At 42.9% G+C, this 12,147-nt stretch overlaps 1 protein-coding gene across 2 annotated transcripts in view; it reads right to left on the reverse strand.

Moving 5' to 3' along the window:
- Positions 1-635: 635 nt before the first annotated feature.
- The window catches only part of rassf8b (Ras association domain family member 8b), a 38,853-nt gene continuing 27,341 nt past the window's right edge, over positions 636-12,147 (reverse strand). Inside the window, exons 3-5 of one of the 2 annotated variants that reach the window (XM_017682576.2) lie at positions 11,245-12,128; positions 9,123-9,252; positions 636-4,762 (exon numbers count right to left, since the gene is read on the reverse strand). In XM_017682576.2, coding sequence (XP_017538065.1) covers positions 4,644-4,762; positions 9,123-9,252; positions 11,245-12,128 — 1,133 coding nt within the window. In that variant the 3' untranslated portion in view covers positions 636-4,643. Of the gene's footprint in view, positions 4,763-9,122; positions 9,253-9,769; positions 9,885-11,244; positions 12,129-12,147 lie in introns of those variants that run through there. The other variant, XM_037540810.1, reaches the window with a different exon arrangement.

Here is a 12,147-nt window from a genome sequence, read left to right on the forward strand (position 1 = left end):
TTTTGTAACACACACCTTCCTTCGTTTCCATTTCGCATATATGTTCTTCATGTTACTCGTTGGTTTGATTTCTTTCAGCATCTTTTTGGCACTTTCTCGTGAGATCAGCTCCCTGAGTACCAGAATGGTCTAAATGAATTATCCTGAAATGCCTCACAGGTTCTAGATATCACCCAGGTAAGTGTGACGTACAAACTCCAAAGTACTAGATCATTATTTTAGGTGAGAATATATTAAGTACCAGAATGGTCTAAATGAAATACTGAAATGTCTCATAGGTTCTAGATCAGGCCTTGTGTTTGACACATGGGTACTAGACTGTCAATATTAGAGGGAATGTATCTAAATGTTATAATGTATTTACCTAGAACGTCAAAAGAATAAGCAGGATGTGAGTCGGAGCTCAGGTCACGCAGATCTGTGGAGTCTTAAACGGTGTGTATCGGTCACCTTCACCCTGAGCTGAATCTGACCGTTTAGCTCTTCACATAATATCAGAGTAATTCATTCAGACTCGCCGGGTACTTACCATCTCATTACTTAACATAATTACCCAGTACTTTGGAATTCATACCTTACCCTTCGCTGGGTAATATCTAGAACTTAGAGGGCTGTAAAAGAAAGGGTTACCAATATTTAGTCATTTCTCTTTATTACATTTAGTATTCCTGTACGTTTGCCTGTGTTAGATGTGTAACTTACTTTTAAAGACACAGTAGCACTTACTCATCAAAGCCTTTAATGACGTACAGGCGTCTCGGCGTCTGATTCAAGAAACTGCAGAAATCTGACCACAAACCAGCTTCGGTGCGTGAAATCAAGCGCCAGCCCAACCAGCACCTCATTTACATATAATGTACATGATGCATGTCCTAATTCATGCAGATGTTTAGGTGAGACTATGGCTGTTTGTAGGCTGAGCTTGAAGTCAAGTGGGGAGTGCACTGCTCCCCCTACTGGCCAAACCTTATATTGTTAAAATTAGGACCACTTGAAAGAACAAAATGCGAAATTAACATAACGTCTTAGTTTTTGAAGGTGATGTGATTATTTTCCTAAAACAGCTCATTTATCACAGTCAGTGGCAGAAAACAAAAGCACAGTGTGATGTTTTTAAATAGAACCTGGAAGAGTTGCCGCGCTGGTTTACACCGATATGCGTGTCAAATGAGGACATCCACTTTAATACTGGTTTACCATGAGCACAGATTATTAGTATTGTTGGTGTTATAGATGATATTGATCGTTCAAATTTCACGCAATCCTACCCGACGTGAGACACGCCACAGATTAACCTGATGAAGAACAAAGCTCTGCACTCACTTCACGACCAGATGCAATCGTACGCCGCTTTGATGAACAAGCGCCGAAGCTTTAGAGTCGGTGGGATGTCAGAGACCCAAGACGCCCTTTTATAAAGCAGACGAGTGAATCTAGTCATTACATACTCAGCACTCAGCTTGAGTTCTGCTCAGAACTGTGATGTAAACTCGGTTCCAAAGACGCTGCCGGTGGAGAACGACGGGTGATTATGATCCTACATTCATGAAAACATCGGCTTTATTGGTGACGGTGTAAATGGCACATCGCAGTCCTTCTACATTCATTTCAGGAATTCCAGACAAAACCCATCTAATATATTTGAACTTGCAATCTGAATAAAATGCTGATTTAAAGTGAACGTAACGCTGATGAAACATCAGCTGATCTCACTGCAGTCCAAGACAATCTTTATACGTGGGAAGATCATATACTCCTTCCTATATTTACCCCTAATATAAGAAATTTGGTCAAAACATGATTGATTAGACCTGTTTAGTCACTGATTTGTTAGTAATACTATATAAATGAATATGCAGTTAGAATATAGGGTATGCAGTGAGACGTGAGTAAAAATAGGAGCGTTTAAAAAAGTTAGTATTGTTTTTTTTGCTTTATTGGCCAAAACTAAAGAGCAGGTTGCTAAAATAGGATTCCTATTCGGGCATATTGTAGTCAGCTGAGTGTTTTAAGTAATGGCCATAGCTTCTCAGAGTAATAGCGCTGACCTAAGATCAGCTCACGCGTCAGGCTCCAGTCCACGTGGGCCAGAACTCCGCAGACTTCAGCTCACGTTCTCTCGTTAAACGCACCTGATTCAGCTCATCAGCTGATCAGCGAGGCCTTCGTGAACTGAATTCAGAGCATTAGATGAGGGTAAACACTGATCTCCACAGCACTTTGGCCTGAAGGTCCCTAGTTTGATGTGACCCTAAACCAGTGAAGCCCCATTCAGCTGATCACTGGTGGCCTAAAATAAGCAAATCGCTGTTGTCGGAAGAAAACCTCGTAAAATGGTCACTTTACAGGAGAAGGAAAAAACCTTCTTTACTTTTCATTTAAGTCAATGGAACCAGAATTTTTTCCAAGTCATTTTAGGTTGTTTCTTTTGGTCCAATCATCATGAAATTTACACACAATGTGAAGAGCAACATGTGTTTCCAAATTACGTCAAAAACTGAAAAACGTCAAAAATGGAGATACGAGGTTTTCTTCCGAGCAGCAACGAAATGTTTGAACACTCCTAGTTATTCTGTTGATTTTCTAAGTAAAAATAATTCAGCACATCCTCTATAATTTGAAATTTTACTGCACACGTTCTATTTATTTGTTTAACACACTAGAAAAAGATATAATAATATAAAATGTGCCACAACTTTTATTCACATTTTGTGTTTTTCTCCCAAAATCTTAAATTCAGCCAATAAACAGAAACCACGCATTATAACGTGCAAAACCGCCTGGGGGTCCCTGAGATCCAGGTTGGGAACCACTGCAGTAGAGGATGCGTTAATTTATTTTCACTTTAAATATCTAAATTACATTATATGACTATGACCAGGGGTGCACAAACTTTGGCACATGACTTTTTGCACATAAGACTGCTCCACTTTACCTCCCGCCTGGGCTTTATGTGGTGAAACTTTCATCAACTAGTCCTAGGATGCAACTTCTCTCGCGTTCAGCAGGAACGATAAGGCTGTCAAAATAAGAGTCCTGTGTAATTCCAGCGCAAAATTCGACTCGATTACACTGAACAGAGCTACTATCACTGTTTCTCAGTAGTTTTGGTTTGCGGTGACTCGTAAATGAGTGTTTGTTATACAGTGGAAACTTTTTCCGCTGGAATTTAAACTGACCCCCTACTTGGTGTAGACCACCTAGCTTATGGCTAGTGGTCATTGTGATAAATTGCATCATAAAATGTGGCAATATCTTTTTCTGAGCATATCGTCAATGTCCAAAGAAAACCATGTATTTCCATTTTTTGTTGATTTTTTTAAGCATCATTTCAACACACCAGCAATCCAGTATGTCGTGTGAAAACCTCATGATGAATGAACCAATAGAAATGCTCTAAAATCACTTGGAATAAAATCTCTTTACACTGACTTACACTGGAAGGTAAGTTTCACCACATAAAGCCAACGTTTGAAGTAGTGACCCACTGTAAGGCTACTTGAGAAAGAATGTAAATGGACTTTCAGGTCTCTGGACTGCATAAAGACCTGATGGTGGAGCTGGAAACTACACCCACCTGGAGGCAAACAGCAAAAGCAACGGAAGCAGATATGGAAGTTCCACCACCTCAGTTCCTCCAGCACACGTCAAGAACCACCTTGAGAAAAAGTGTGCCAACCTCTGCAGGAGCCCATCAGCACTTTTACTCTGAGATGCCTCACGCTTCCACTCCTACGATCACTTATTTGAGTTCTTTGGAACAAGCAAGCATTTACTTTCATTACTGAGATAAAAAAGAAAAATTTAAAAACGAAACGTTTAATCCGTTCTTCTCTTCGCTCGCGGCTACATGCTGCATCTCCCTTGTACGCTGCATCAATATTATTGTTCTTGAAGCACCAGATAAACCAAGGAATCTAATAAAAGGACCCAATGAGGAGTTAAATTAGCAGCGACTGTATTTGAGGAAAGGAACTTCCTCTTACGCCTTTCAGACGTTTTGGCCAATAAAGTGCACACTTTCCCAAAGTTCTGACTGTTGTATCATATCTAATCGCGATCCAGCAGCAAAGAATCAAGACTTCATCTCAAACCAGAGTCCACTGCTGCGTGCGGTGCAGCCCACGGTAACACATCCTCTTCCATCTCAGCACTAAAACCAGGCGAGGCGTCTAGACCGACTTGGGAGGGGATCAGGGAGTGGATCCCAGCTGAGGAACATTCCAGAACTCAAACGCTGGCCTGTGGAAACTGTTTCACAGCAAAAAAGGCTGGCAGGCAAAATCATGCAGTCCACTTGGGCAGGCTGGGTTGAATAAAACTGACCACAAGGTGGCTCTGTTTCGTAGACGCTCAGAGGAACATCCTCCAAGGCAGGTCAACAGAAGGTTGAAGACACAGATCAATTATTTTCCTCCCTGCATCTCTTTTATCCTGGACGTGACGTCATCTGTTCGAGGATGGTTGTGATGAGCTGTGTGACCTGACAGGAGAACCACAAAGAGCGTTACAGATCAGAACCACACAGAACAGGATCTTCTTCGCGTCAGACGACAGAGCTGGGACAGAATGAGGAGTGAGCAGTTTGAGGTTAATGGCTTGAGATGCGGTGTCACTCGCAGACGTCCACTGGCACTGGATGATCAGACGTAAATGCCCTCTGGGTTGAAGCTGGAGGTCAGCGGGCTCTGCAGGGCCCGGAAGGCGTTGGGGAGCGGGCGGGCCGAGCCCAGACGCTTCAGAGAGCCGGACTGCTCGGACTCTGGAGGACAACAGAGCACAGAAGGTTTACGTCACGCGCCTCGGCTCTGGGTTTTCAGCTCTGACTGCGAGTCCGTGTTCAAACTGCACGGCAAAATTCTACCTTAGCAAGTAAAATCACCTTAAATGTAGTTAATATATCTAATATCTCTCATTATGAGTCTGTCATGAGAATATAAAAAGATTAGAATAATAATTTAATCTATTTCTATACATTCCTTACTTTTTTTGTTTTAAGCAATTTTATCAGATCGTTTTACTTATTTTGAGAAATAATGATCATTTTTCAAGAAACGATGCTAAAAAGTAAAATGAAAATTGAATAATATTTCCTAAAATGAGTAAAAATGTGTAGAAATAAGTGAAATGATCTTATAACATTCTTACAATAGTCTCATAATGAGAAATATTAGATATATTAACTACATAAAAAAAATTATCGCCAAGATATCATTTTTTGCAGTGGAAGCCTGGTAATATCTAGAAATAATATATTCCATTATTTATATATATACATGCTTAAATGGTTCTCTGCCTGGTGAAGTGGTTCTTCCGGTTGATGGAGAATGTGCGTGTTCTTCTATACAGCACCAAAAAGGGTTCTTCTACTGTTACAAGCTTGACATCATTACAATAGCAGAACCCTTTAATCATGCAAAGGGTTCTCTGAGTGTTTATGGTTCTGTATGGAATCATTTTCTTTACTGAATAAACATCTTTTTAAGACTGTAAAACCATCTGCAGCACGTTCTCCATGAATCTGAAGAACCTTTTCATCACGCAAAGAACCACTTAAACATGAAATGGTTGTAGATAGAACTCATGGTTCTAATACTCTGATATGATTCTGTATAATTAATATGTTTCATATCAACGTTTTTTTCATCACAATCGAGGTTTTGATTACAAACTGTTTCCAAAGGACTCTTTCACCTGCACGCTGCGAAAATGCTCCCAGATATAGAGAATAAATCGAATATTTCCCCTCCTGAGATTTCTGGGAGTTTAAACTAAGATTATTTAACAGATTTCTAGACATTTTGTCCTCGTTTTGAGTAATTTAAGTAAAACTCTCTCTCTATTGGCCGATATTTGTGCTTGTTTTTTTTTTTAAAAATGTGCTTGAAACCAGTTGAATTGTCTGCCACTGCAGCGAGATCATTTAACTCAATAAAAACAAGCTGGAAAACGTCTGGAAAACGTCTGGAAGGAAACATAAGCGAGATATTCTTAAATTAAACTTGCAACAATCTCAATCGGAGAAATATTAGATTTTCTGACTATATTTAAGATCATTTGACTTGAAAAGACAGCATTTTTTGCACTGCGCAATCTTTAAAACCTGCATTCTCAAAAAATAAAGGTACTAGACTGTCTCTGGGGTGGAACCCTCAGGGCTGAAATGATCTGTTCTAAGCTGGACTGACTCCACACACCCCGCCTCGCCTCGCCTCCAGGCTTTTACTCTACTGCTCTGTTTCAAACATTCGGTTATGAAAAGGAACAAATACCAACTTTTCACCTGGAGGAACTGATTTAAGGTTCTCAATCAGACCTTAGAACCACTGTAGAACCTCTGAGGGAACGTTTACACTGTTTGGACCTTGATGAAGGAGAAACGTTCCTGAACAGAACCTTCATTTCTCGCTGCACACTGTGTCTGTTTTCTCTGCTTCGTGGATAACAACAATTCCCAAACGCTGGTCAGAGAGGTCATTTTTAAAGACTGGACACTGTTCTGGAATATCAGTGATTACTCGCCATATCCTTTTGTCCAGCTAAGCTCATGCAGATGTCAGCAGTTGTCCCCATTCTTCACAACAAGGGTCAGCAGGGAGCTTTTTTCCTGGACTAAACCCGGACGACACAGGCCCTGTGAGCGGCTGTGGCCACACGCAAAACACAGCAATGCACCCTGACGACTAAATACGGCCTCTTATCAGGTAAAACCATAAATATAGTCAAGAAATCCAACATTTCTGCTGCTGGGTTTGTTGTAAGCGTATTATTTTCCTCATTTCTAGACATTTTTACTTGTTTTAAGTGAGTAAAGTGATCTCACTGTAAGAGAATGAGCCTGAAATCAGCAAAATTACCATTTTACTTAATAAAATCACTTAAAACAAGCCAACAATGTCTAGAAATAAGATAAACAGTCTGGCAACAATCTCAGCGGGAGAATATTAGATTAGTTGGCTAGATTTCAGATCATTTTACCTGAGAAGGTGCTGATTCTGCAGTGCACAAACTATAAACCTACTGCATTATAAATATGGTCTGTCCAAGTGTATCTTAAATATCATCAGTAAACCTCAAATAAATATATTAAATAAACAACTAACATAAAAGAAATATCTTAATATATTATTAATAATTAATATTTAGTTTAAACTAAGATTATTTAAAATATTTCGAGACATTTTGTGCTTGTTTTGAGTAATTTAATCTCACTATATTGGCCGATATAATGAGGATATTTACTTGACAAATTAACCTACAATCTGTCGAAATGTCTAGAAAATGTCTAGAAATAAGGAAAATAACAATATAATAATAATAATAATAATAAAAGTATGAAACCATCTCAAAACTGGGAATATTAGATATGTAGACTAGATTTAAGATCATTTGACTTGATAAGATGCTGTTTTGCAGTGTAACGTGTTCTCGGCACCTCCTGTACTGGAACTGTTGATTCCAACCGTCAGACAAACGAGTCTTAACGTGCCTCGTCCTGCACGATCCCTGACCGCAGTCAAACAAGCCTTCTGGAGACGAGATGCACCAACTCGCTCTAGTAACTCCAGCCAATTTTAAATAATATGTTCAGAAAATGTGTTTCAGGATGTTGAATAAACACTCAGATAAGGTATACCGAGCGTTCTAGATCAGATCAGTGCTAGACGAGTAGGAGAACGGGACTATAGGTGGGAGAATGCAGCACAAAACAACACAGAGAGCTCATATCACTCCGATACACACTGCACTGACCACTGGACCCAAAAGACAGAGGGTAAAGCTCTGCTGGTAAGACAGCAACTCAGCCATGAAGTGGTCGGCCATGTAAAATGACCAAGCGCAATGCAAAGCGTGGAATGCAGTGGAGTAAAGCGCCGCCACTGGACTCTAGAGCAGTGGAGACGAGTTCTCTGGAGTGACCAATCACGCTTCTCCATCTGGCAATCCGATGGACGAGTCTGGGTTTGGCGGTTGCCAGGAGACGGTACTTGTCTGACTACATTGTGCCGAGTGTAAAGTTTGGTGGAGGGGGGATCATGGTGTGGGGTTGTTTTTCAGGAGTTGGGCTCGGCCCCTTAGTTCCAGTGAAAGGAACTCTTAAAGCTTCAGCACCAAGATATTTTGGACAATTCCACGCTCCCAACTTTGTGGGAACAGTTTGGGGACGACCCCTTCCTGTTCCAACATGACTGAGCACCAGTGCACAAAGCAGGTCCATAAAGACGTGGATGAGCCAGTTTGGTGTGGAAGAACTTGACTGTCCTGCACAGAGTCCTGACCTCAACCCCATAGAACACCTTTGGGATGAATTAGAGTGGAGACTGTGAGCCAGGCCTTCTCGTCCAACATCAGCGTCTGACCTCACAAATGACCCCATAAACACTCCTAACCCTTGTGGAAAGCCTTCCCAGAAGAGCTGAAGCTGTTATAGCTGCAAAGGGTGAGCCGACATCATATTAAACCCTATGGACTAAGAATGGGATGTCACTCAAGTTCATATGTGTGTGAAGCCAGATGACCGAATACTTTTGGTAATATAGTGTGTGTGCTCCTAGATCGGATACGTATCGCATGGCCACGATTCGGATCTTAATGTGACGCTCAGATCGGAATTCATGTGCTTTTTTTTCCACTGAGCTGCGCCACCATTCAGCGTTGCCATGGCAACAGCGCCAAACAGAAGTTAAAGCCTGTAAACGGTGGAAATTCAGGACGCCGGTTCGTCACGTTAATGACAGATTTGAATCACTTACCTAAACGAGTGCGACCCGCCGTGTCAGCGAGATCAGATCTAAGCCCAAAATCGGATTTGAACAGCGAGGCTTGTGATGTGAACGGAGCCTCTCTAAGCGGCACTACAGGCTCTATTCTATTCTATTCAATTTCATTAAATTACATCTCAGAAAAACAAAATAACGTGTTGCATATCGTGTACTACGAAAACGTCAAAGTATCGTGATACAATATTTTTGCCATATCGCCGACCCCTAAACCAGAACCACTCGCTTCAGTTCTCCAGAACAAACCACTCTGAGCTGAAACGTCCTTTCCTTTCTTTAGTCCTGTTTACTGTTAAAACCCTCAAAACAGGTTCTGCGGTTGTGTTAAGAGCACTCTCGCACCTCTGCTGGTCTCCTCTTCAGCAGGTTCTGCTGGTAGCACGGTGACTTTGGTGCCAGTCTGCTGGATAAACTGCTGAAGGTTCACCTGTCTCAGTTCCTTGGTTAACTGCTCCAGCTCCTGCTCTTTTTCCTGTGGAAAGAGAACCAATCAGACAATAATAAACCACAATCTGACACACATCATACTCTTTTCTCAACCTCAACACATTTGAGACACAAATAAAAACACAAAGCAGTAGTTTGTAAATCCACTTTGATGTGTATTTAAATGAAAACAGTGCAAATACAAGCTGTTTCATGTCTGGGTGATTCTACTGAACTGGTTCAGAGTCAGAGCTGAAACACATTTGGGACTAAACTCCTTCGGCTCTGAGTGACTCTAAACCTTAATTATGTTTATTTTATTAAAACTAATGACTGGTCATTCCATTTAGTCTCTACCAAAATAATCAGAACTCGACCCGAACTGGACCGAATGTGTCCGTCGTGACGGTTTCAGCTCATTCTGAGCTCAGAAACTCAGCAAGTCATGACCAGCAAACTCAGCTCTGACCAGCTGTTCACACAGAAAATCACCATATTTTACACTAAAACACTAAAAAGAGCTGAACTGCAGAAAATATGGAGATTCTTAATGATCCTCACTGACCTTCAGACTTTGGGACACATTTACTTCAGAACACTGGGATCTAACTGCTCACCATGTGGCCATGAGGGACAGGGATGCAGCATCACTGCCTGCTCTGAAATACAGGGGCGTGGCTAAAATAAGGCCCCGCCCAGATACTGAGACTCAGCATTTTTCAAACTTTTGTTAATTAAAAAATAAACTCAGGATAAATCTAAATATTTCTATCTTGTAAAAAGCAAAACTGAAAAAATACCAATTTTTAAATATTATTTTCAGAAGTGTAAATTTAGAGGTTTGGGTTTAAAACAGTCTCGTCCCAACAGAAAGTGCCCTATAAATGATGAGTGTGTGTATTTAGCTTATTACTATTTCTACTCATGCCTTTGGTTTAAATAAATCAGAGCACAATCCTCATAAATATCTAAGCTCTGAATGCCTGTTTTTTTTCCCGTGGTGCCGCAGAATCTGTTTACATTCTACATCAAACTCATTTATTTCACAAAAGCGAGGAATGTCTCGTTTTCCATCATACGGGCCCTTTAAATAAGTGTGCTCTTGCTACATGCCGTGATACGATTTGGCCAAATCCATTTCCATTTCATTAATCTGTCAGCTCTGCCCGGGCCTGGCCTCTTACATAATTCACCGCCTCCTCTCCTCCTCCTCTCCACCCCTCTCTGCACTCCCAGCCACCACACCCTCCTCTCCACCTCAGCGTCAGCATTCCTCCACTCCTCATGCGTGGAAGAACGCTGAAAAGACCACTTTACTATGAAAAACAAAGACATTGTGCACATAAACAGCACAGAGTAGGTTTTCTTGGTTGATAAGCCTAAAAGAGCGACGTCGATAATGAAAAGCACTTATAATCCTTCTTAAGACACTCCTAAACATGTAAATACATAATAATTACATCATCAAGGGCCACATATCCTATATTTTATTCTTTTTTATTTTTTCCAGGGATCTACTTATAACATTTGTGCCACTTTTTGTACCAAAAATCAGTCATAATATATTTCTATATGGCCATTTTCCAACCTCTCTTTATCCCTTACAAATAAACAGGCTGTTCTAGTTATTGTGCCTTTAAGACTGATTCACACCGGTCATGCATAATATGATGACCACCTCCTCGTTTCTACGCTCACTGTCCACTTTATCAGCCCCACTGACCGTATAGCTGCTCTCTGTAGTTCTACAGTTACAGACTGTAGTCCATCTGTTTCTCTGATACTCTGTTACCCTGTTCTTCAGTGGTCAGGACCCCCATGGACCCTCACAGAGCAGGTACTGTTTGGGTGGTGGGTCATTCTCAGCACTGCAGTAACGCTGACGTGGTGGTGGTGTGTTAGTGTGTGTTGTGCTGGTACGAGTAGATCAGACACAGCAGTGTCTGCGCTGAAAGGGTGAATTAGCAGTTCTACATGAACTAATTACGAATTAATGGTTCGTTTAATTTGAACTTTAATGGTTAAAGTTATGGTTCACCTGTAGCCGGATGCTGGACTGTCCGAGAGAAAGCTCCACGGCTCTGCAGCTGCTCTCCAGCCTGGCTGCCTGCTGCACCTGCATCTCCAGCTCTGTCCTCACTTTCTCCATCCGCGCCCGCAGCTCCTCCTCGTCCGCCTGCCTGCTCTGCTGCAGCTCCTGCTGAATCCGCTCGGCCTCCAGGCACGCCTCCATGCACTGGATCTGCGCCAGGTACTCGGCCAGCCGCGCCTCACAATCCTGCACGCGGTTGCGCAGCTCCTGCAGGCGCTCCCGCAGCTGCTGCTCGTTCTCCTGCTCTATCTGCAGCTCGCTCTCCCAGAACTCCTGCTCCTCCATCTCGGCCTCCATCCGCCGCACCTGCTGCTCCAGCTGCAGCAGCTCCTCCTCTTCCTCCTCCGTCAGGAGTTCCTCCCGCAGCTCCTGCTCGCAGCTCTGCAGACGCTGCTCCAGTGAGCGCAGTTTCTCCTTCTGCAGCTGCACCAGCTGGCCCAGCTCCTGCGCCACGGGGCCCGGCGTGGCGCTGCGGGTCCGGCCTGGCTCTCGGCTCTTCCCGAAGATGTCCCGCAGACCCTTGCCGCTGCCGGTGAAGGTCAGAGACTTGCGCTTGGGCTCGCGCCGCTTCAGGGAGCGGTCTGGGGCTGAGGGGCGGAGCTTGGCCAGAGGGGGCAGGCTTTGGCGGTACGGGCCGCGTTCGGGCCCGAGGGCGGAGGTTTCTGAGGTGGGTCGCTCGCACAGTGAGGGGCCTGTGCGCTGCAGCACCAGCTGCACATCGCTGGCGTACTGACCCCACTTATTCAGAGACACGACCGGGTTCTCGTGGGGGGCCAGGTACCTCTCCGTCTCGCGCCATTTCTCTATCAGCGTGTACCTCCCGGTGCGCCCTGCAACACAGAACAAGAC

The sequence above is a fragment of the Pygocentrus nattereri genome, chromosome 1 (assembly GCF_015220715.1).
Source record: "Pygocentrus nattereri isolate fPygNat1 chromosome 1, fPygNat1.pri, whole genome shotgun sequence".
In the NCBI taxonomy this organism is placed as follows: Eukaryota; Metazoa; Chordata; class Actinopteri; order Characiformes; family Serrasalmidae; genus Pygocentrus; species Pygocentrus nattereri.